At 38.2% G+C, this 22,768-nt stretch overlaps 4 protein-coding genes across 7 annotated transcripts; 2 read left to right on the top strand and 2 right to left on the bottom strand.

Annotated features, from left to right (window-relative positions):
* The first annotated feature begins 6 nt into the window (after window positions 1-6).
* Window positions 7-9,559, top strand: Tor (serine/threonine-protein kinase Tor). 3 transcript variants are annotated; one of them, XM_070658972.1, is made up of 9 exons: window positions 7-95; window positions 322-516; window positions 633-861; window positions 929-7,223; window positions 7,301-7,443; window positions 7,681-7,821; window positions 7,895-8,525; window positions 8,755-8,935; window positions 9,122-9,559. In XM_070658972.1, exons 4-9 carry the CDS (start codon window positions 989-991, stop codon window positions 9,135-9,137), a joined length of 7,347 nt encoding a protein of 2,448 aa, XP_070515073.1. In that variant the 5' UTR covers window positions 7-95; window positions 322-516; window positions 633-861; window positions 929-988; the 3' UTR covers window positions 9,138-9,559. The 3 variants fall into 3 exon arrangements, with proteins under 3 accessions (XP_070515073.1, XP_070515072.1, XP_070515074.1); XM_070658971.1 differs by lacking the exon at window positions 7-95 and having other exon boundaries at window positions 166-516; XM_070658973.1 differs by lacking the exon at window positions 7-95 and having other exon boundaries at window positions 208-516; window positions 7,895-8,519.
* Window positions 9,322-11,480, bottom strand: LOC139103890 (cytidine deaminase). Its single transcript, XM_070658990.1, has 2 exons — window positions 10,928-11,480; window positions 9,322-10,109 (listed from the first exon to the last, which is right to left on the bottom strand). The coding sequence occupies exons 1-2, from the start codon at window positions 10,962-10,964 to the stop codon at window positions 9,697-9,699; spliced, it is 450 nt and encodes a 149-aa protein (XP_070515091.1). The 5' UTR covers window positions 10,965-11,480; the 3' UTR covers window positions 9,322-9,696.
* A 332-nt stretch (window positions 11,481-11,812) lies between these two features.
* On the top strand, window positions 11,813-19,583 carry Ube4b (Ubiquitination factor E4B). 2 transcript variants are annotated; one of them, XM_070658974.1, is made up of 8 exons: window positions 11,813-12,567; window positions 13,546-13,833; window positions 13,999-14,424; window positions 14,535-15,898; window positions 15,979-16,126; window positions 16,226-16,915; window positions 17,076-17,397; window positions 17,476-19,583. In XM_070658974.1, exons 1-8 carry the CDS (start codon window positions 12,544-12,546, stop codon window positions 17,538-17,540), a joined length of 3,327 nt encoding a protein of 1,108 aa, XP_070515075.1. In that variant the 5' UTR covers window positions 11,813-12,543; the 3' UTR covers window positions 17,541-19,583. The 2 variants fall into 2 exon arrangements, with proteins under 2 accessions (XP_070515075.1, XP_070515076.1); XM_070658975.1 differs by lacking the exon at window positions 11,813-12,567 and adding an exon at window positions 12,892-13,441.
* On the bottom strand, window positions 19,180-21,818 carry LOC139103892 (gametocyte-specific factor 1). The gene is made up of 3 exons (XM_070658993.1): window positions 20,777-21,818; window positions 20,573-20,699; window positions 19,180-20,436 (listed from the first exon to the last, which is right to left on the bottom strand). The coding sequence occupies exons 1-3, from the start codon at window positions 20,873-20,875 to the stop codon at window positions 20,339-20,341; spliced, it is 324 nt and encodes a 107-aa protein (XP_070515094.1). The 5' UTR covers window positions 20,876-21,818; the 3' UTR covers window positions 19,180-20,338.
* Between the last annotated feature and the right edge of the window lie 950 nt (window positions 21,819-22,768).

The following is a 22,768-nucleotide window of genomic DNA, read 5'->3' as shown; positions in this document are numbered from 1 at the left end:
CACTCAGTCCACTACAGTCCAGTGTCCACTAACCACTGTCCGGGATATTGTCAGGATTGTCCACGAGAGTGCGCGTATCATTGAAAGGGAGAGGGGTAAGTCGCACGACACCGACAGTACCGACTTTATTTAATCTGCATTTATAAAGATATTTTGTAATCTTATTTTATTATTTTATCTTATTTATAAGAAAACTTTTTTTTTTAGCAAAGGACTTGGCTGTGATATTAACATTAATACTTTTCACTTATATTATATTATACTCGTACATTATGCGCATTAATTTGAATTTTGCGCGACATTCTATGCCATCTATTTTAGTTCCTCTTTTCTGGAGAGGACAGCTATAGAGGCGCTAAGGATTGTCCCTACTTTTCTCAAGAGCAAGTTCGTTCACTGATTCGTGTTGCTGATTTTATGTGATTTTATGGAAGTGACGGGCAGTGACGGGCGTTCTATTCTAACCACTTCTAACCTGAGTAATCGTCAATTTAAAAGAATATCACGCTTCATGAGGTAAGGCAACGTTTGCTACTGCTATATTCGTTGATACCGTACGAAGTCACGTTGAATAAACATAATTATATCGATACTCGCAGTGAGAAAGGTAAATTTGTTATTGCCAACTACAGGTTACCCCATGAAGCTATTTGATTTCGTTATATATTAACGGACAACAGGTGAAAGACGTAGTGTTGTGAGAGATACGAAAAGCGGCGGAGATTAGACATGTAATTACGTGTATATTGAGTTAATTTCCCGCACAACACGCCGAAGTTGTGCTTTGCCGCGAAAATAATGGAGAAATTTCTATTGCTCGCGCTAATGCTGTGCTGCAAAAAAAAAATCACATAGTGGCAAGTACGTGCAAGCGTGACGAGTATGAATTTTGAAGTAATAAAAAATTTGAGATTTATTTTTTTTTTAGAGCGCCAAGTAAGAGGAATCCGATGGAATCTGGACTGCTACGGTTTATAATCTGATTTATATGTCTAACTTTAAAACGATGTCGAATACACTGATGCAGCAGTTCGTCCAACGACTCAAGTCGAGAAATGAGGAGGCACGTAACAAAGCGGCACGCGATCTGTGCCTCTACGTTAAGAGAGAGTTACGTGAAGCATCGCAAGAAGAGATCACAGCATTTATGGATGAATTTAATCATCATATATTTGAAATGGTATCTGCCTCTGACATTAATGAGAAGAAAGGTGGTATATTAGCTATAGTTTGCCTCATAGGTGCAGATGTAGGCAATTTTAATACACGGACGATACGATTTGCTAATTATCTTCGGAATCTGATACCTTCCAACGATGTAGGCGTTATGCAATTAGCGGCAAAAACTGTCGGAAAATTAGCTTTGGTTTCAGGTACTTATACAGCCGAATATGTCGAATTTGAAGTAAAACGTGCCTTTGAGTGGCTTGGCACAGATAGACACGAGGGTAGAAAACACGCTGCCGTGCTTGTTTTGAGAGAGCTCGCCGTCTCAGTGCCAACATACTTTTTCCAACAAGTTACACCATTTTTTGACTTGATATTCAATGCTATACACGATCCTAAACCTGCTATACGAGAGGGTGCGGTAGAAGCATTACGAGCAGCCCTGGTAGTAACCGCTCAAAGAGAAACTGCAAAGCAGATGCATAAATCACAATGGTACAAACAGTGCTACGACGAGGTAATAGATGGATTTGCAGAAATTCACACGAAGGAAAAAGGCATTAACAGAGACGATAGAATTCATGGCTCATTATTAGTGTTAAACGAACTACTGAGATGCAGCAATGTTCAATGGGAGAGAAACTATGAGGCCCTAATGGAAAGACTGAACGGTTCTACGCAAAATGAAAATGATATACTTTGCTTAATGCCACGGTTGAAGACAACGATAGGATCTAAATGGGGTGGATCCACTCAAAACGCCACCGCATCGCAACACACGTTGTATCCTGCACATGAATCAACCGCTTGCAGATGCTTAATGCAGGAAAGACTGGATGACATTTATAATGACGTTATGAATCAAAAAATATCTAGAAATCCGCATATTCAGCACGCTCTCATGATGCTGTTGCCGAGACTCGCGGCATTTAACAAGGAAAAGTTTATAAGGGACCATTTGAAAGAATCTTTGGCATATCTTTTGCTAATTTTACGCAGTCGTGAGAAAGATCGCTACGCCGCTTTTACATCAATCGGCTTTATAGCTGTGGCGGTAGAAGACGCTATAAATCCGTATCTCCCGAAAATTATGGAAGTAATTAAAAGTTTATTACCAAGCAAGGAAACTCCAAGCAAGAAGCGTACTTCTCTTGAACCTGCGGTATTTGTTTGCATCACTCTACTTAGCCACGCAGTGAAGCAGGTTATAGCTTCTGACGTCAGAGATTTATTGGAGCCGATGTTTCAAACTGGATTAAGCCCAATCTTGACAACGGCTCTCAGAGAATTAGCGCACAGCATTCCATCTCTACAGGTAGACATATCTCAAGGACTTTTGCGAATGCTGTCGCAAGTTTTAATGCAAAAACCTTTGAGGCATCCCGGTGCACCATGGACCGCAACTAGTCCGAATTCTGCAGCGGATGACGTTTCGTCGACAGTACTCGCATTGAAAACGCTGGGTACTTTTAACTTTGACAATAATCCGCTGTTGCAATTTGTAAAAAGATGCGCGGACCACTTTTTAACGTCAGAACAAGCGGAAGTCCGTTTGGAAGCTGTAAAAACATGTTCTAGATTATTAAGATTAACACTGAATCAATCTGGTCCCACGGTAACTACTACTGTTTCAACTGTTTTAGGTAAATTGCTAGTAGTTGGAATAACTGATACAGATCCTGACGTTCGTCTGTGGGTATTAGCGTCGTTAGATGATTCTTTCGACGTTCAATTAGCACAAGCAGAGAATTTGTCTGCCCTCTTTATCGCTATGAATGATGAAATGTTTGAAATAAGAGAGCTAGCAGTTCGCACTGTTGGACGACTTAGCACATTAAATCCTGCTTATGTTATGCCATCATTAAGAAAAACTTTAGTGCAGTTTTTGACTGAATTGGAGCATTCAGGAATGGGTCGTAATAAAGAACAAGCTGCTCGAATGCTGGATCATTTAGTTGTGACTGCGCCGAGGCTTGTGCGGCCGTATATGGAGCCAATTTTAAAAGTTCTTGTTCCGAAGCTGAAAGAATCTGATCCGAATCCTGGCGTGGTGCTAGCTGTTCTACGCGCGATCGGTGATTTGGCCGAGGTCAACGGCGCCGAAATGCAACAATGGATGTCTGAGCTCTCGTCGATATTATTAGAAATGTTGGTGGACGCCAGTTCACCTGAAAAAAGAGGAGTAGCATTATGGGTGTTCGGCCAATTAGTCGGTAGTACGGGGCACGTGGTAAAACCTTACCTACAATATCCGTCTCTGCTAGACGTTTTGATTAATTTTCTTAAGACCGAGCAGCAGCCAATTATTAGGAGAGAAACGATTAGAGTACTCGGACAACTAGGTGCCTTGGATCCTTATAAACACAAGATGAATCTTGGCCAAATTGACTGCCAATTAGACACGCTTACCTCGATGGCGGATACTAAGAATGATGTGGAAAGCAATCAGGACTTAACGACGAGTGAAATGTTGGTGAACATGTCGCCATCCACATTAGAAGAATTTTATCCAGCAATCGCTATTACGACGCTTATGCGAATTATTCGCGAGCCAACCTTGTCTCAACATCACACCATGGTAGTGCAAGCGGTGACCTTCATATTCAAGAGCCTTGGGATAAAATGCGTGCCGTATATCTCTCAAGTTATGCCGAGTTTCTTGAACGTCGTGCACATGGCAGATATGAATTTCCGAGAGTTTTTGTTTCAACAGCTGGCCGTTCTCATTGCCATCGTGAAGCAGCACATACGCAACTATCTCGACGATATATTTGTTTTAATCAAGGAGTTCTGGACTGTAAATAGCCCGCTGCAGAGTACTTTGATATTATTAGTCGAGCAAATCGCAATGGCCTTAGGTGCGGAGTTCAAGATTTATCTACCTCAGTTAATGCCGCCGATATTGAGAGTATTGACGCACGATACCAGTAAGGATCGCTCAGTAACGGTGAAACTGCTTTTGGCTTTACAGACATTCGGAAATAATTTAGACAATTATTTGCATCTCGTGCTTCCACCGATCGTAAAATTATTTTATGCGAATGACTGCCCGATAGCTGTAAATAAAGTTGCTCTCGAGACAGTCGATCTTCTCGCAGACACACTAGACTTTACGGATTTCGCCTCACGAATTGTTCACACTTTAGTACGTACGTTAGATCAATGTCCAGAATTAAGAAGCACAGCTATGGATACGCTCTGCGCTGTTGTGATGCAGCTGGGTAAGAAGTACCAGATTTTCATCGTGCTTGTTCAGAAAGTTATGACGAAGCATAAGATAGTCAATTCACGATATGACGTTCTAGTAGACAAGATTCTTACGGATTCTACCGCGGCGGACGGCGAAGATTTTATCTTAATGAGAATGCGACATTCGCGCAACAAAAATCGCGAACTCTCGTTAACACCTTCGGAAACGACCACGATTAAAAAATTGAATGTATCAGCTTCAAATTTGCAGAAGGCCTGGACAGCGACACGACGAGTATCTAAGGACGATTGGCTCGAATGGCTGCGGTGTTTCTCTATCGGTTTGCTCAAGGAATCTCCGTCTCCGGCTTTAAGATCCTGCTGGGCGCTGGCGCAAACCTACGCCGTGTTACCACGCGATTTATTCAATGCCGCTTTTGTCTCATGTTGGACGGAGCTTCCTACTGAGCATCATCGAATGGAATTAATACAAACTCTGCATCAAGCGCTGATGGTTCCAGACTTGCCCCCCGAAGTGACGCAGACCATTTTAAATTTGGCTGAATTTATGGAGCATTGTGACAAAGGTCCTTTACCTTTAGACGATAAAATTCTTGGGGACACGGCGATGCATTGTCGTGCATATGCCAAAGCGTTGCATTATAAAGAAGACGAATTTCACAAGAATAGAAACAGCAGCGTGTTTGAGTCGTTAATTTCTATTAATAATAAACTTCAACAGAAGGAAGCAGCCGAAGGTCTCCTAGAATACGTCATGAATCATAATCAGCAAGATCTTAAAGTTCAAATACGTTGGTACGAAAAGCTTCACAACTGGGACAAGGCGTTGCAGCTATACCAGGAACGTTTGGAAACTGATTCTGCAGACGTAGAATCTACCTTGGGGCAGATGCGTTGTCTGGAGGCTCTTGGAGAATGGGGTCAATTGCACGAGGTCGCTATGAAGCAATGGACGAATCAGACCGACGATACAAAGCAAAGAATGTCGAGAATGGCGGCAGCTGCGGCGTGGGGTTTGGGACAATGGGAAAGCATGCAGAAGTATGTTTCGCTAATACCGAAGGACACTCAAGATGGAGCATTTTATAGAGCGGTACTGGCGATTCACGACGAGCAGTACAACGTCGCGCATCAGTTCATTGACAATGCCAGAGATCTGTTAGACACCGAGCTAACTGCTATGGCTGGCGAGAGCTATCAGCGAGCGTACAATGCCATGGTGGAGGTGCAGAAGTTGGCGGAGTTAGAAGAAGTGATTCAATTTAAGCTAGTGCCCGAACGAAGAGCAGCTATCAAGGCCATGTGGTGGGAGAGACTTCAAGGTGGACAAAAAATTGTAGAAGATTGGCAGAAAATTATACAGGTACACACGTTAGTAGTTTCGCCGCATGACGATATGTACACGTGGCTTAAATATGCCAGTCTTTGCCGGAAGAGCGGCAGTTTAATGCTATGTCATAAAACATTGGTGATGTTAATGGGCACGGATCCGAGCTTAACTCCGGATCAGCCACTGCCAACTACTCATCCTCAGGTGACCTTCGCTTATTGCAAGCATTTATGGGTCGCAAACAAACGCGAGGAAGCTTATAGTCAGCTACAACGATTCGTGCAAACTTATTTACAGCCGGCAACAGCTGCGATAATGAATCAAGAAGATGAGAAGCAGCATGAAAGCAAAAAAAGATTGCTTGCTAGATGCTATCTCAAGCTCGGCAAATGGCTGGAATCATTGCAAGGTATAAACGAACATTCTATTCCTGCAGTATTATCGTACTATGCTGCAGCGACCGAGCACGATTCTACATGGTATAAAGCCTGGCACGCCTTTGCTTACACTAATTACGAGACCGTTTTATTTTACAAGCATCAACAAGGTAACGAAACTGCGCCAGTGGAAACTGCACCGGCCAACGGTGCGCGCAATAATCTCTCTAGCTCGCAATATATATCTCAATTCACTGTCCCAGCTGTGGAAGGATTTTTCAGATCTATCAACTTATCGGATGGCAATTCTCTGCAAGACACCCTCCGCTTGCTAACACTCTGGTTTGATTACGGCCAGTGGCCAGAAGTATACGACGCCGTTGTTGAAGGCATAAGATTAATAGAGATAAATACTTGGCTACAAGTAATTCCACAACTTATAGCCAGAATCGACACTCCCAGAGCACTCGTTGGCCGATGCATACATCATCTTCTTATAGATATTGGAAAAACGCATCCTCAGGCTTTAGTTTATCCATTGACAGTGGCTTCGAAGAGCGCCAGTCACGCAAGAAAGACCGCCGCTAATAAAATTCTGAAAAATATGTGTGAGCATAGTCCGACATTAGTCCAGCAAGCTATGATGGCAAGCGATGAGCTTATCAGGGTCGCAATCTTGTGGCACGAATTATGGCACGAAGGCTTGGAAGAAGCTAGTAGATTGTACTTCGGAGAAAGAAATGTTAGAGGCATGTTTGACACGTTAGAACCTTTACACGCCATGCTAGAAAGAGGACCGCAAACTTTAAAAGAGACTTCTTTCAATCAAGCTTACGGAAGGGATTTAATGGAAGCGCAAGAATGGTGTCACAGATATAAAGCGTCTCGAAATGTAAGAGATTTAAATCAAGCTTGGGATTTGTATTATCATGTATTCCGGAGGATATCCCGACAATTGCCACAACTGACTAGTTTGGAATTGCAATACGTTAGTCCGAAGTTACTCATTTGCAGAGACTTGGAGCTGGCTGTGCCAGGAAGTTATAATCCTGGCCATCCTATCGTAAGAATAGCGAGTATTCATAGCTCGATGCAAGTAATAACTAGCAAACAGAGACCAAGAAAGTTGTGCATTAAAGGTAAGTTAAATGAGATACGCGGTGGTTTCGTTACGCGTAAATTTATATGAATATTTATTATAATATGTATTTTTTAGGTAGCAACGGTAAAGATTACATGTTTCTATTGAAAGGTCATGAGGATTTGAGACAAGATGAAAGGGTAATGCAGTTGTTCGGTTTAGTAAATACTCTTTTATTACACGATCCAGATACTTTCCGAAGAAACCTTACTATTCAAGTAAGAGCTTAATTATAATTTAATAATATAATACTAATAATTTTAATTAATATTTAATATATAATTTATATTATTAAATTATTATATATATAATAATTTAATAATATAAATTATATAAATTATATATTATATATATATATATATATATATAATAATATAAAATTTATATTATTAAATAGAAAATTTAATTTATATTATTAGAGAAAAATGTCATTTATATTGTAATTTTATGTTTAGAGATACGCCGTGATTCCATTGTCTACGAATAGCGGTCTTATTGGTTGGGTACCGCATTGTGATACACTTCATACGCTTATTAGAGACTATAGAGAAAAGAAAAAGATACTACTGAATATCGAACATAGGATAATGTTACGAGTGAGTAGGCTCTTTAATTTTTTAAGTTTCGATTATAAGTTTGTCGCTAATACATATTATTTTTTTTTTTTAGATGGCACCTGACTACGATCATCTTATGCTCATGCAAAAAGTTGAAGTATTTGAGCACGCACTCGAACATACTCATGGTGACGATCTAGCGCGACTTTTGTGGCTGAAGTCGCCGTCAAGCGAAGTATGGTTCGATCGTCGAACAAATTATACACGCTCTTTAGCTGTGATGTCTATGGTGGGATACATACTCGGTCTCGGTGATCGTCATCCGTCTAACTTGATGTTGGATCGTCTCAGCGGTAAAATATTACACATCGACTTCGGTGATTGTTTCGAGGTAGCGATGACGCGTGAAAAGTTTCCGGAGAAGATACCGTTCCGTTTAACCCGGATGCTGATAAACGCAATGGAAGTTACTGGAATCGAAGGAACTTATAGAAGAACCTGTGAATCTGTGATGTCCGTTTTACATCGGAATAAAGACAGTCTAATGGCAGTTCTGGAAGCGTTTGTTTACGATCCTCTCCTCAACTGGAGATTGATGGACAATACGGTGCCTAAAGGTAAACGATCAGACGCTCAGGGTATGAGCGCCAGCAGTAGCCAGGAACACGGCGATATGCTCGATTCTCTTACTGCCACATTACCAAAGAAGGGTGTGCCATGTAGCATCGAAAATGGAGGTAAAGGTAACTGCATTAAAAAAAAAAAGTTACTTTTTAATTTAACGTTGTGTTAAAACAAAGATTGATTGCTTTACAAATAGTGTTAACGCTTAATACTTTATCTTTAATAGAATAGCGGTTATCAGTAAATAGAAAATAGAAAAAAAAAATATCTCTTGCTTTATCAGTAAATAGAAAAAAAAATAATATCTCTTGATGAAATCTATAACTTTTAATTTTGCAATGTTTGCAGCTGATAATAACCAACCGGAAGCGTTAAATAAAAAAGCCTTGGCAATCATAACAAGGGTCAGAGATAAGTTAACAGGGCGCGACTTTTCACACGAAGAAACTCTCAGCGTTCGGCAACAAGTTGATTTATTAATTCAACAGGCGACAAATAATGAAAATCTTTGCCAATGCTACATTGGATGGTATGTAATAATTTATAAAGTTTCGGCAAACAGTAATTTATTTTTGTCATTTACAATATATTTTTTTCAATATTATATATAGATATATAAACAACTTAGAGTTATCGTGAAACTTTACAAGAGACAATTGTATATAAATTATATAAAAGTTGTGAACATTGATCTCATTACTATATATTATTACAGGTGTCCATTTTGGTAAATCAAAAACCATCAAAAATGAAAGTTTCGTAAATGTCCAATCGTGCAATTGCTTGCTTTGCATTTATAATATTACGAAATTATTATTATTTCGTAATAATTTCATGTGATGTGTGCATATATATAAATGTATATATGCACGCATACATATATCTCACAGTAAGTAAATAAAATGTATGCTGGCGTACTGTGTACATTAAAAACGTTTAGTTATTAATCAACGATAGTGTTTCGTATATATACATATATAAAGTCTTCTTTTTTTTTTCTTTTTTTGGACAAATAAGATGCAACGAAAAAATACTTTCGTTCCAGTATTAATGCGATCACTTAAAATAATAACTAAACTATATTCATGCGTATCATATTGTAAATAATACATCGATCTTGATTTCATTCATGGAAATAAAAATCGTGCAGTTATACCGAATTGTACGTCTAACGAGACTTGCAATGTTCACGTCCGAATGAATACTCTAAGTGTAGACATAGAAAAGTTCACGTTTTTCGTTGTGACTATTGCTATTGAATTTCCCGAGCGTCGTCCGGATGAGGATAAATTACGAGATGTCTATGTCCTTTATGTGAAACGGTGAGAGTGGTAACAGTTCATTCACCTTGGTCCGTAATACTTTTTTCATATCGGACCTCGACAGGTAGATCGGTATGTTGTCACCGAATTCTGAAATAAACTGCCTGCATACTCCGCACGGTGTGGTAAAATTGGTACTCTCTTGATCGGCGACTACAGCCAGAGCCGTGAATTTTTGTTTGCCCTCGGATACGGCGCGTGCGATCGCCGTGGTTTCGGCGCACACGCCTGCCGGGTAGGCCGCATTCTCTACGTTGCAGCCTCGTGAGATGCTGCCATCGGTACATCGCACCGCGGCACCAACTTTGAATTTGCTGTACGGCGAGTACGAATTCTCGCGCACTCTCGCGCTCTCCTTTATTAATTCCTGACTATCTGCGTCTGTAAAATACGACATCTGTTAAACAAGGCAGTGATTTACTTGCGCGCAAGATATCTGAATGTAACAAGAAAATGTGTTGTGCGAAAGTAGAATTAAAAGTTATGTGCCCAGTAACGATGCGAAAATGTACAATTTATCGTACTGCTGTGAAAACGATTTTATGGTTGCAAATCTTTAAGCACTTAGTTTGAAAAGATAAAGAAAAGACATTTCGTTATCAGATTCTTTTTTTTTTTTCTTTAGCTGAACTTATATAATAACTTGTCATTAGAAGATTATCTTGATTTTAATTAATATCAATGTCTCGAGATAAAATAAATTTTTTAATTGTAAATTAATTATCTTGAAGCATGCAAGTCTCATTAACTTCTTTGGAGTATCGTATTTGAGGTGATTTTTAATAACTCGTCGAATGTATTGTATCTATATTCTTTACTTAAAAACTGTTCTTACTATTCTTATCAAATTTTATATTGTACATGGTGTCCAAGATCAAAAGGCCTACCTACTCCCAAACCGTAGGTCCTTTGATCCTTTGACATTTTTTACATAATATTCTGATTTTTCAGTTAAACAAAAATTCATATCTGGAGTGTAATTTCTTTGAGAGAATACGAAAAAAAAAAAAATAAGAGGAAGCAAGAAGAAAAAGTAAATTAAGTGCGCGTGCGCGCCGCCAACATACGAAGCAACAAAAAGCGAGAATCGATATTAGGATCATCGCGTAACAAACGGACCGAACAGGATTTACGCGCAATGCGACAGTCCGATTGCCAAGCGTCTAGTAAGGGTATTTCGTTATTCAAAAAATATTTACCAAGCGTCGCGAAATCGATTATTTCCCAGATGCCCATCTTGCTTTTTAGTAAAGCTATAGGAGGCGCGATAGAAGCTGGGGCAGAGACGCGACGAAAGATGGGGGCCGCAGGAAAAGCGAGAGACCGAGACGAGAGACGAGCTGGTCTAGTTTCCTACGTCTTCGACAATCCCTCGACGACTGCGTATCACGATGATAACGACGATATTGAGGACGTGGCTTTACATCCGCTGGTCTCCGACGGCGACGTGCGCTTTCGTAAAACCGGTCGCTGATTCAGCAACGTTGAACCGTCTGATCTAACCTAACCTAACCTCGTTCCGCGGCACGGCTTCGAGCTTCGAACGCTTTTAAATTAAGCTAGGTTGTAATACCGGGGTAAAAGCACGAGTCAAAAATAATCTTCGCGCTTCATCGCGCGTTGAAGCCGTCCCGACGCTGCTCGCCGTCGTCTAAATGCGTTGAGGAACTTTTGCAGCTTGTATGAAATTAATTTTTTTTTTTCTCCCAAGTGTCATTTGCGGGACACAACTGCCGCGGAACGTCTCCGCGTGTTCGACGACGACGTCCTGAATTAGTCGCTTATCGTAAACTGGCGAACACATTCACGCGCTTCGTTATGCGCTGTTATGCGCGAAAGTAATGGTCGAGCTGCGGCTGCGTGTCAACAATATTAATTATTGAATTTGTGTTGCATGTAATGTGAATTGCGCGATACTTGTGCTATTTGAAAAACTGTCGCGCGCGTCGATAATCGAAGCGCTATTAACGTGCGCGCGGGAAAATACGAATCGCCGCAGTGTGCAAGATACGAACAGCAATGTCGGCCGCGCACTGCAAGATTTTGTCAAGTATCGTAGATTTATCTTGCGCGCGATTACAAATAGATCTTGACGCGGGAGATTTCTCGCGGATCGGCGAAAACGAATTTGTCGAGATCGATGGTCTATTCGCATCGTTCGCGGAGATAACCGATTTTGCGTGAATGCGGGTCGCTCGAAGCAAATTTATAACCGCCCCATATAACTCACGTCAGACGTCAAATTATTCGACCCTTGTCCTAAATTATAGATCGGCTAAAATGGGCTTTAGGTTACTCCCACCGTTAGAACGGCGTCGAAAGTGAGAGAAAGAGAAAGAGAGAGAGAGGAAGAAGCGCGTGAGACTCGCTAGAGCAGGATGGACGGGACACAGGGCGAGTGGGGGAAAGCATGAGGGCGCGGAGGAACGGAGGGAACTGGGTAGCGCGTGTCGACGCGTTGGTGGCTCAGCTGTTTTGAAGAGTCGACGACGCAGCGGGCGGACTGGCCGTGACTCGGCGCGAGACCACTGCATCCACGTCCAAACGCAAACCAGATGTGGAGTGACTGTCGAAATCTCTGACATTGACGTATCTCGGCCACGAGCGTGTCGTCGTCGCGCGAGCACGCGACGCGAGCACGATACTCACTCTTCCCCGTCCTTCCCCTCCTTGCCCGCTCCCTTGTTCCGATTTGCGCGAACGCGAGGAAGTACGACGGCGAGGAAGAGGCGCGTAGCCGAGCGAGCCGAGGCCGCGTAGCAGCCCCAAGAGCCAGTCCTCCGGACGAGAAAGCGGCACAGCCAGCGATTTCGCCATGAGCGAGCTAAGCCAGGAAGAGGTGGGTGAAGGATAAACGTGTGTGTTTCCCCCGTCCCTTTCTCTGCTCGTTCAAGACATCGTCCTGCAGCTCCTCGGCGGAAGTTCTAATCAAACCTCTCGTTCTTCTCGCTCTTAGCGTCTCCGATTTTTACCCTCGTCATTCGTTTCTCGCTTTTCGCGCGCGACGTATTTACCTGGATCTGCCTTTTCGTGGACGCAGATCTACGGTTTGTTGACAAGCGTGATCTAGGTTCTTTCCCCCCCCTCCTCTCTCTTTTCGCGAACTTTTTTTTTCTATCCTTTCTTTATCTTCGATAAATTCTATATTTATGTATGAGTTTTTTTTATTTAAAACGCGAAGCACGAGGGACAAGTCCATTGTTCGCGATCTCGAGAGGAACCCTTTTCTCCGAGGTCAAGTTATTTGTTCCTGTTGAATATATTTTTCATTGATTGTGAAACAAAGCAATCGACATACTTGCAATGGAAGTGTGTAACGAACGTTAAACGAAATCTTTTGCGGTTTTAATGGAGAAAGTATCGTACGCTATTTATCAATGTATTAAAGATTGTAACACTACGCGAACAAACGTTTGCTACTTAATATTTCTTCTCATTTTTTGCAATTGCAAGAAGAGCTCTATTTGCCTTCCATTGAACTTTACTTCTTTCCTTTTGTTTGCTTTGTTTCTAGCAAGATTATGGCTGCGGTGAATTTATGCAAGTAATACAACTGTGATCTCAACGAACACATGACTTTCCATTTCATTCTCTGGATAATAATGCAGAACCAAAGAAAATAAAACTGCCGCGCTGCTTAAAATATACTGTAGACTGCAGTCTTTGTTTTCTTTGTTACTGCAAACTGGCCTAAATTGGCGGTTAAAAATAGCGTATGAGTAACAAAAATTTCAATCCATTTTAAGCACTCTTTGACAGAATCCTACATAAAGACAGAAAGAGAGAGCTTTGTTACATCTTTGTTTCACTTTTTTAGATGAGGAGAAGGCGATTAGCCCGCTTAGAGGGCTTGAATAATAGTAATGCCGCTGCCAGTTCATCTAATGCTATTGCTCCAACTTCCCCGAGCACTCCAGAACTGTCAAAAGCATTTGCAGAATCGATATCTCCGTCTATTACACAACAACTACAACGTGTAGAGGTACCAATGGAAGTAGAGGAAAGCAACGATAAACAATGTAATATTACTGAAATCAATAATTCAGGAATTGAAAACATGGATGTTGAGGAGTCTGATAGGAAAGACTCAATACCAAGATCACGCGTAAGTAGCTTTACAGAAAAAGAAATATGTATGTATTAATATAAAGTAAGAATTTGTATTAATATAAAGAAAGAACAAAAAAATTATAAGAATTTTCTATTTTAAACGATAAAAATGAGTTCGATATTGTTTTTTCGTTCGTATTAATTTTTTTTTATGTTTTAGACGGCGAGTTCTACTATAGAAGTAACAATAGATCACGTACACGTCGTCATAGCACGTGTTTTGCGTGTGTCGTGGAAAAGCCCAACGGATGGAACAGTATTCTTACCGCAAACAGCAGAGTATACATTAAAGCAAAAACAGTTGGATTTTTGTGAAATTATTAACCAAGCCTTGATGGAAGTTTTATGCATGTTTTCGAATTCAGAAGATCCTTTAAAGGATATTACGGTAGATATGTCTTCTGATCGTCAAGACAGTCCAAATAACCAAGCCAGTCCCTTATTAAGTCCTGCTGTGGCTCTTCCGTCTTATCAATTACCGGCTATGCCATTGCCTATTACCAGCAAATCGTCGCAACCAAAAAGTTTAATTTATTTGTTAGACTGTTACTCAAGAGTTGCAATCGAAGAGAGAAATCATCCAAAGGTACATACGCAGTGTATATGTAAATTTTTCTTTTTCAAAATAACGTAAAGTTTTATTAAATTATTTAATTTTTTTTTTTTTCGTGTAATAATTATACATATCTTTTGTAGCGATCCAGCGTACCTCCACTTTCCGACGTATTGACGATTTTAAAAACGCAATGTGTTCAGTACTCCAGTCTCGTTCTACAAGGATTGGTTGGCATTTGTCAAACTTCAGTTATTCCTATGTGCACTACTTATCTTCTCTATCCGATATTATCGCAAAGCTTACCTCGAGGCTATCTTCACGAGCTCGTAGCTAGAACACATACGAATCCAAGCACATTTATGAAAATATTTAATCCAGTCTTGCAAGGCTTGTATCTCTCGATGCAGCAGGCAAGTTTGATCGGTAATACACATAGAAGACCAATCGAAGCGTTGGAGGAGCTGATAGAGATTCGCTGTGGACCAAGCGGCAACATACGTCCAATATGCCGTCTGATCACGCTTCAAGTGCAATTCTTGCCGAATATTATGACGTCAGCTGCCGGCAGAGAACTTACAAGGACCTCGTTTTTAGGACCGTTTCTCTCGGTATCGGTATTTGCTGAAGAACAACCCAAAGTAGCAGAAAAGTTCTTCAGCGGGGATCCCGTCACGGACAAATCGGTGAACTTAGCCTTGCAGCAAGAATTGGAAAGTACTAGAACATCTTTGCACAAAATGTTTCACGCGATACTTGCGAACAGCAACTGCCGCGATGTTACTTTAACGTATTTAGCTGCGTTATTACGTCTTAATGAAAAACGTGCGCAAATACAGACCGAGGAGTTTTCTCTAGCTGGAGATGGATTTATGTTGAATCTGTTATCGGTCTTACAAATGCTCTCTGTGAAAATCAAATTGGACACTGTAGATCCGCTATATCCATTTCATTCTTCCAGTTTTGTCGACATAAAGAACGACACAAGACTGAAGCTTACTTCGCAGGAGGTCGCAGAATGGCAAAAGCATCTAGAAAAGACGCATAAATGGACAGAATCGAAGTTTCCGACTCAGTGCTGGTTTTTGACATTGCATTGCCATCATATCGCGCTATTACCTGCATTGCAAAAGTATCAGAGAAAATTACGGGCGTTACGCGACTTACAGAAAATGCTCGACGAACTGCAAGCTACGGAACCCCAGTGGAAAGAGAGTCCCTTCGCGGAGCATAACAAAAACTTAATTAAGCAATGGAAACAGCAGTTGAAGCGATTAGTTAAATCCAAATCGTGCGCAGACGCAGGTCTGATAGATCCCGTCTTTTTAAGAAGATGCTTACACTTTTATATATCTGTGGCCGAGATTTTGTTAAGTCTCCTGACACAGACCTCTCCAGGTAATCCTCTCCCTAAACTCCCTCTTCCTCAGGAAGTTACGTGCAAATTTACCGCACTACCGGAATGGTACGTGGAAGATATAGCGGAGTTTTTATTATTCACACTCCAGTAAGTTTGTGTAGCACGATTAAATTTTATAATTACGTAATACATGTGACTTATTTATAATTGTAATTATTTATTTGTAGGTTTTGTCCCGGAGTAGTGGCAAGTAATATGGATAATTCACTTATTACGTGGTTATTGGTCGTCGTTTGTACGCCACATTGTATACGAAATCCGTATCTAATCGCAAAAATTATCGAGGTCCTTTTTGTGATAAATCCTAGTGTTCAGGTAAGCCTGTGATGAAACTTTGTATTTTTTTTTTCTTTTTTTCTTTTAATTGTTTTGTAATTTTATATTATTATATCAATAACTGCATATTTTCTGCAGGGAAGAACAGAAACTCTTCATGATAAAGTCATGGCGCATCCTATATCCAAGACACTTCTAGCATCATATCTCATGAAATTTTACACCGATGTTGAAACTACTGGCTCCAGTTCCGAGTTTTATGACAAATTTTCAATACGTTATCATATAAGTTTGATCTTAAAATCGATGTGGGATAGTCCGGTACATCGAGCCTCCATCGTCAATGAAAGCAATAACGGCAAGCAATTTGTCAAGTTTATCAATATGTTGATGAACGACACCACTTTCTTACTTGACGAAAGTTTGGAATCTCTAAAACGCATACACGAGGTACAAGAACTTATGTCAGATACTGCTAACGCGTGGGGCGCGCTATCCCAGGAGCAACAGCAATCTAGAACGAGGCAACTGGCAGCGGACGAGAGACAAGCCAGATCCTATCTTACATTAGCCAAGGAAACAGTTGCAATGTTTCACTATCTAACGGTCGACATTAAGGAACCATTCCTCCGACCGGAATTAGTCGGGCGATTGTGTGCCATGCTAAATTTTAATTTGCAACAACTGTGCGGACCTAAGTGTAAAAATCTGAGAGTGAGAAAACCGCAGAAATATGGGTGGCAACCAAGGATGTTACTCAGCCAATTGATTGACATATATTTACATCTTGACTGTGATAATTTCGCGGCTGCTTTAGCCAGTGACGAAGTTAGTGTCTTTCTACTCATTTATATAGGACGTTCCATAGTAAACTGTAAATCGATAAGTTCTAACTACTCTTGAAAAAGAGTCCGTTTACTGTGGAACGCCCTTTATATTTTATTGCATATAAATATATTAATAAGAGATTTCGTATTTTCTTTATCAGCGTTCGTTTTGTAAAGAGTTATTCACGGACGCTGCGAGCAGGCTAGAAAGATCTGCGATCAAAACTACTACAGAAATTGAGAGATTCATAGCGCTTGCGGAGCGTGCGGCGATAATCGCGAGAGATAATCGTGCACGCGACGCTGACTACGGTGATGCTCCTGAAGAATTCCGAGATCCGTTGATGGACACTCTCATGGAGGATCCAGTCAAATTACCATCTGGTATTGTTATGGACAAGGCAGTTATCATTAGACATTTACTCAATAGTGCCACGGATCCTTTCAGTCGGCAACCACTTAGCGAAGACATGCTAACACCAAGTAAGTGCACTGTTAACATTTTTATTTCGATAAAATTTAATTTTTCTTAATTAAATTACTACATAATTGATATTACAGTGCTCGATTTGAAAGAAAGGATATCTGTGTGGAAACAACAAAAGAAAAAATCGACGAATATATAAATGGTGCTAATGATGAAGATTCTGCAAGTAAATAGGAGTAAAAAGAAAGACAGAGCGTTTAGCATACAACATATAAAGAGATTGGCATATAATTCAAACATAATTGTCAATATTGCACGATATATTCTGCCAAACAAATGCATCGATTCAGTGCAGTTAATGAATATAGTGCAATGATCTCGTTGTTGTGCAAAAATTGCGCTCAATAAATTTACAGTTTTTATACAATAAAACATTAACACAGACTGCAGCTAGCGAACTGCCAATATATTGCTCCAAAAATACTTTAGAAAGTTGTAAATAATTGCTGGCCATATGTCAGTATCCAAAATTACGTTATTCATAAATAAGGTACAGTCGTAGTTAGATCAGTTGTAACACTTTTTTTTTTATAAGGTTCGATACGCGCATTTAGATACAGAATGCAGAATCCGCAATTGTTTTACTTATGCGCATTTGAGAAATTTAACTTTTTAAATTAATTTTCTTGATATCTATTATCAATTACTCGCAAAATATATTTATTATTTTAAATTATGCTGATTCTCATTTTGTATTTACGTAAGCGTCTTTAAACTCGTAAAAAAAAGTGTTGCAACTGGTTTGTCCACTTTTGTACATTACTTTTTACGTCTTTCGATGTATGTGGCAGCGGGTAAGTTTCATGCATATCCCGCGAAAATATAATGTTAAAATATTATGAAACTAGTAATATAAATGACTTCTATATTACTTCCACAAACTCGACATTTAAAAACAGAATAACATTGCTATGAAAATCTATACATAAGATTTACATTTCAATGATTAGCAGTACTACTATTTAAAGATATCATATATTAAATTGTGATACATTATTTGTCAATCCACAGAATGACAATTAATAGCAATCGTCTACAAATAGTAGTAAAAATATCATTGAACTATTTTATTTCACTTTTTTTTTCTCTCTAAAGGTACAAAAGCATATGTCAATTTATATATACAATTTTAAATATTATTTTTCGGCTATTTTGTAAAGATAAAATGTGCATATTTCTTTTCAGATAAATCTTATATTAATTCAACAACAGCTTGAATCAGATTCTGAATTGTTCGCTTTGCTTTTAATGGGTGCGTTCAGCGAAACGACCGATCATTGAGCGCCCAGTGAACTCTTGCATCTGATTCGAATATTCTTTAAGATCTGAAAATATTCACCAATCAGATGGAAGAGCTCGCTGAGCGGTTATTTCGATGAACGCATCCAATATAAATATTATTTTACTTTGGATAGTAAAATTGAAGCATTTTCATTATTTCTGTGTATTTTATCATAACTTTAGTACATATGTGCACAAAAAGATATTTCCGTTTGCTAATTTTTATTCCGGAATGCATATGTGTGTGGTCATGTGAATATACTATACATAAATTTATTTATTCTTTATCAAATTGTATTTTTTTTTTTTTAATAATTCATTGATTATTACTTTAATATCTTTTGTGCAATATATATGTAAAACATTCCAAAAAAAAAAAAAATTATAATACTTAAAAAGAGTAAAATGTTTTAATTGTACTGTCTTAAATACTAAATTGTTTATTAATCAAAGATTTAAAATATGTTGTAACTAATATTATTGATTTGCAATTCAACTTTTTTTTGGCAATAATAGCTGCATTTATTTATATCTATCTTGAGGATTATAATGTTTTTTGTATTATGTCTCATACTCCCACACACACACACACACACATACACAGTTTTTATAGCAACAAAACATATTTTATTATTAAAATAATTAAAACATTTATTCAGTCATTAAACATAAATTTCAATAAACTTCATATTTAACATATACATGATGGTATTAAACAAATATTATTAACGGATGTGATTTCAATAATCGAGAATAGTTAGCTATAACATACCCACATTTAAACATCAACATTTAAAAGTTTGATATATAATGTTGTATATGATTTGAGCATAAAAATCATTTAGTCTGAAATTTCTAAAGAGCCATGTCTAAAAAAAAAAAAAAAAAAAAAATACGAAAAGTGACTAGTATTCAATGATAAATATTATATATCATGTTATACTTCGGTACGACGTATCTTTTTAGAAAGACAAAAGACTTGATACAAAATTCGGTAATTTTGAGACAGTGTATTCAGGGCTATATTAGGTAGCAATTTTTTTAGTACACTTTGTGAAATAATTAAGAAGGGGGTACATACTTACACTCGCATACACACAGATGAAGTATTTAATAAAATGCGATGCGCTATTTGTACATATAGAGTCAAAAATAAATTGTCCAATCTTACTGACATTTGATATTATTTTTTACATGTATATATTAAATTTCGGTATGTATACACATGTGCGTATATATCCACACATACTACACATATGTGTACATACATACATATGCACTTTAATATAATATCTTAACTCATGGGAATATCACATCACAAAAAATATCTGTAAATACTAGGATCAGTGTAAAATATAAAAATAAACAAAAATTTATGTGAAATAAAAACATTTCTGCGAAGTAAGATAAAATTGTCCTTTATTTAAAAAAAAAAAGTAATTTATCTAAATGTCTTAATTAATATACTTTTTCAAGAAACCAAATTTTTATTTTCTACTTTTGCTTTGCAGTTGTTCCATTCAATAAATCATTTTTTAAGACTAACATAGCTAGAAATTGGTCTCTTTTATTTAATTGACATTATTAAATGTATTAAAAAACATTTACATTTTTCAACTACTAATCAATGAATGTGTTATCTTAAACTTATAAAACTTAATCAAAATCTTCATCTCGACTTCCCCAATAACTATTAAAGTCAGATACACTCGATTCGTCTTGTCCTGATCTATTTACGTCACAGAAATTGATAGCTGTATAAAATAATTGTCCAAGTTCAATTAATCAAATTTCATCAATATAAATACAAATCAAATATATTTAAATGTAAGCAAATCTAATGATAGATTCTGTTACAAAGTTTTTGTAAAAAGTATTATGCACACTTACGCTTAATGTAACTTCTTTCAACAACTATTCTCGTAGGACACATGTTGACATGTTCTGCAATTTCGGTTTTATCTAAACGATGAGTTGCATCGTATGGGCAGATAGCCTTAAAATTAGGTGGGTAATTCTGTAAGAAAAAAATTTCAGATTCACTCATGGATTATTCGACGCACGATAAAGATATAGGAACTCTAAGACACTTACCCTTTCACATTTTACGATGTGTCGTTGAATTTTCGATCGCGGTATACGATGAAATTTATTATAAGGGCAAGAAAGAATCTCGTCGACGTCGATATTCATTGTTGTACAATGTAACAAACGGCAGTTTGACAAATGAACTGAAGAATACGATGATTCTTGAGTCGTTTGATTCCTCGTAATTAATGTGCACGTGATAAATATTCAAAACAAAGTAGACATTTGATACTCTTTCAGATTGAATTGGAATGTACCATAGACTATAGAGTGAACTCACTGGTAGTACTACGCACGAAAATTGATAGAAGTATAGTCGGGTGCAGGTAGTGTATAATGCAAGTGCATTTAATAAAAATTTGTTTCAACGTGTAAATTATTGAATGATTAGAGGTTTAGGTATAGAGGTTAGGGTGAAAATATAAAGCACTTGTTACCTGAAAATTAAATTATGTAAAATTGATTTTTATGTTAATTTAATATTTTTTTCTATCATTAATTTCTTTTTTCCAACGTGTGTGTGTGTGTAGTGCGTGTGCGCGTGTGTGTGTGGTGCGATTTCTATGGACTGTTAGGCAACCTTTTATTATTACAGCCGTGCCTCGGTTTGGGATGAATCTTATCGATACACTGTGCAAGAAAACGTACATTGCGATAACCAATTATTACGATAGTTGTCAATGAATAATATCGACATCAGAAGTAGACGAGGGACGCACTGTGAAAAGATGGAACAGAATTGTTATGTGCAAAAACCAAACGTCGATAATTTGAAGCCTCATAGTCATAGCACGAATTCTGTAATGATTGTAATTAATATTATGAATAAACTATATTCATATGTAGTTTATAGGCCATATATTATATATAAAGGTGCTTTTTTTATTATTGCCCTTGCGGGGTACACTCTACTGCCATATATTAAAATATATTATTAATTGAATATTATTAATCGAACGTGTAGTAAATCAAATATATAAAAAAAACTTATTTTTAAATCCTTCTTAAGTAATTTGTCACAGTACATTTCCATATTATAACACTGGGAACGCAGTATTATGTGAATTAATTTTTTAATAATGCCATGTAAAAATACTAAAAATTATCGAAGCGAATCTTATCGAAATAATTACGTGAAGTAAACGAGATGACGAGTTCGTCAATCTCGAGGTTTCTCGTCGCGGAGGCTTCGAAAACGCTCGCGAAGTACTAGAAGTATAGAAAGAGTAAGTTGGTGGCACGGTCGGAGTCGCCGTTTCCGCCAATTCTGTGACCACGCTCACCACGCCTATGACCACGCCTGTGATACATATCCCACAGTAGTAACCATTACAAAATGGGCGTGGCCATGGGCGTGGTCATAGAGTTGGTGGGAACGATGGCTCCGACCGTGTTATCAACTTACTCTTTCTATACTCCTAGTACTACGCGAGCGTTTTCGAAGCCTCCGCGGCGAAAAACCTCGGGATTGACGAACTCGTCATCTTGTTTACTTCACGTAATTATTTCGATAAGATACGCTTCGATAATTTTCAGTATTTTTACATGGCATTATTAAAACATTAATTCACATAATACTGCGTTTTTGGAGCCTTCGCGGCGAATAAACTATAAAGCATAAAATAAAAGGACGTAACGCACAAAAATATAATTGAGAAAAAATACAAAAGACACAAGGGCGAGTAAACGTGAGTAAAAAAAAGTTCGCAATAAGTTTGTCGTCGTTATATTTATTTATTTGCTTTATTGTTATATGTCATATAATAGTTTTATATCATATATCGCAGTTATCATAAATCAAATTTGAAAATAGGCTTTAAATTATAACAATATATCCTTAGAGAATAATTGAAGCGCTCCCTGGAATATAGGTCAAAAAGCCCTCATACGTTTTCCATGAGCTTCACATCATTATCATCGTTATTCTCATCATTATCTCATTGAAACTTACGCGCGTTGTGTGGGGACCGTTTCAATTATAGTATATCGTCGCTATGT

Source organism: Cardiocondyla obscurior, linkage group LG07 (genome assembly GCF_019399895.1).
Source record: "Cardiocondyla obscurior isolate alpha-2009 linkage group LG07, Cobs3.1, whole genome shotgun sequence".
In the NCBI taxonomy this organism is placed as follows: Eukaryota; Metazoa; Arthropoda; class Insecta; order Hymenoptera; family Formicidae; genus Cardiocondyla; species Cardiocondyla obscurior.
The sequence above is the reverse complement of the archived record's forward strand: the minus strand, read 5'-3'. Positions and strand labels throughout refer to the sequence as shown.

What these genes read in the sequence shown, in the direction of transcription:
- Tor (XM_070658972.1), top strand. Translation starts at nt 989, where the DNA reads ATGTCTAACTTTAAAACGATGTCGAATACACTGATGCAGCAGTTCGTC. An exon ending in GAAGAAACCTTACTATTCAA is followed by an intron (nt 7,444 to 7,680) that starts GTAAGAGCTTAA and finishes TTTTATGTTTAG; the next exon opens with AGATACGCCGTGATTCCATT. An exon ending in AACATAGGATAATGTTACGA is followed by an intron (nt 7,822 to 7,894) that starts GTGAGTAGGCTC and finishes TTTTTTTTTTAG; the next exon opens with ATGGCACCTGACTACGATCA.
- LOC139103890 (XM_070658990.1), bottom strand. Translation starts at nt 10,964, where the DNA reads ATGGGCATCTGGGAAATAATCGATTTCGCGACGCTTG. An exon ending in AATCGATTTCGCGACGCTTG is followed by an intron (nt 10,110 to 10,927) that starts GTAAATATTTTT and finishes CGTATTTTACAG; the next exon opens with ACGCAGATAGTCAGGAATTA.
- Ube4b (XM_070658974.1), top strand. Translation starts at nt 12,544, where the DNA reads ATGAGCGAGCTAAGCCAGGAAGAG. An exon ending in AAGAGAGAAATCATCCAAAG is followed by an intron (nt 14,425 to 14,534) that starts GTACATACGCAG and finishes TATCTTTTGTAG; the next exon opens with CGATCCAGCGTACCTCCACT. An exon ending in CGAAGACATGCTAACACCAA is followed by an intron (nt 17,398 to 17,475) that starts GTAAGTGCACTG and finishes TTGATATTACAG; the next exon opens with TGCTCGATTTGAAAGAAAGG.
- LOC139103892 (XM_070658993.1), bottom strand. Translation starts at nt 20,875, where the DNA reads ATGAATATCGACGTCGACGAGATTCTTTCTTGCCCTTATAATAAATTT. An exon ending in ACATCGTAAAATGTGAAAGG is followed by an intron (nt 20,700 to 20,776) that starts GTAAGTGTCTTA and finishes TTTTTCTTACAG; the next exon opens with AATTACCCACCTAATTTTAA. An exon ending in TGAAAGAAGTTACATTAAGC is followed by an intron (nt 20,437 to 20,572) that starts GTAAGTGTGCAT and finishes TATTTTATACAG; the next exon opens with CTATCAATTTCTGTGACGTA.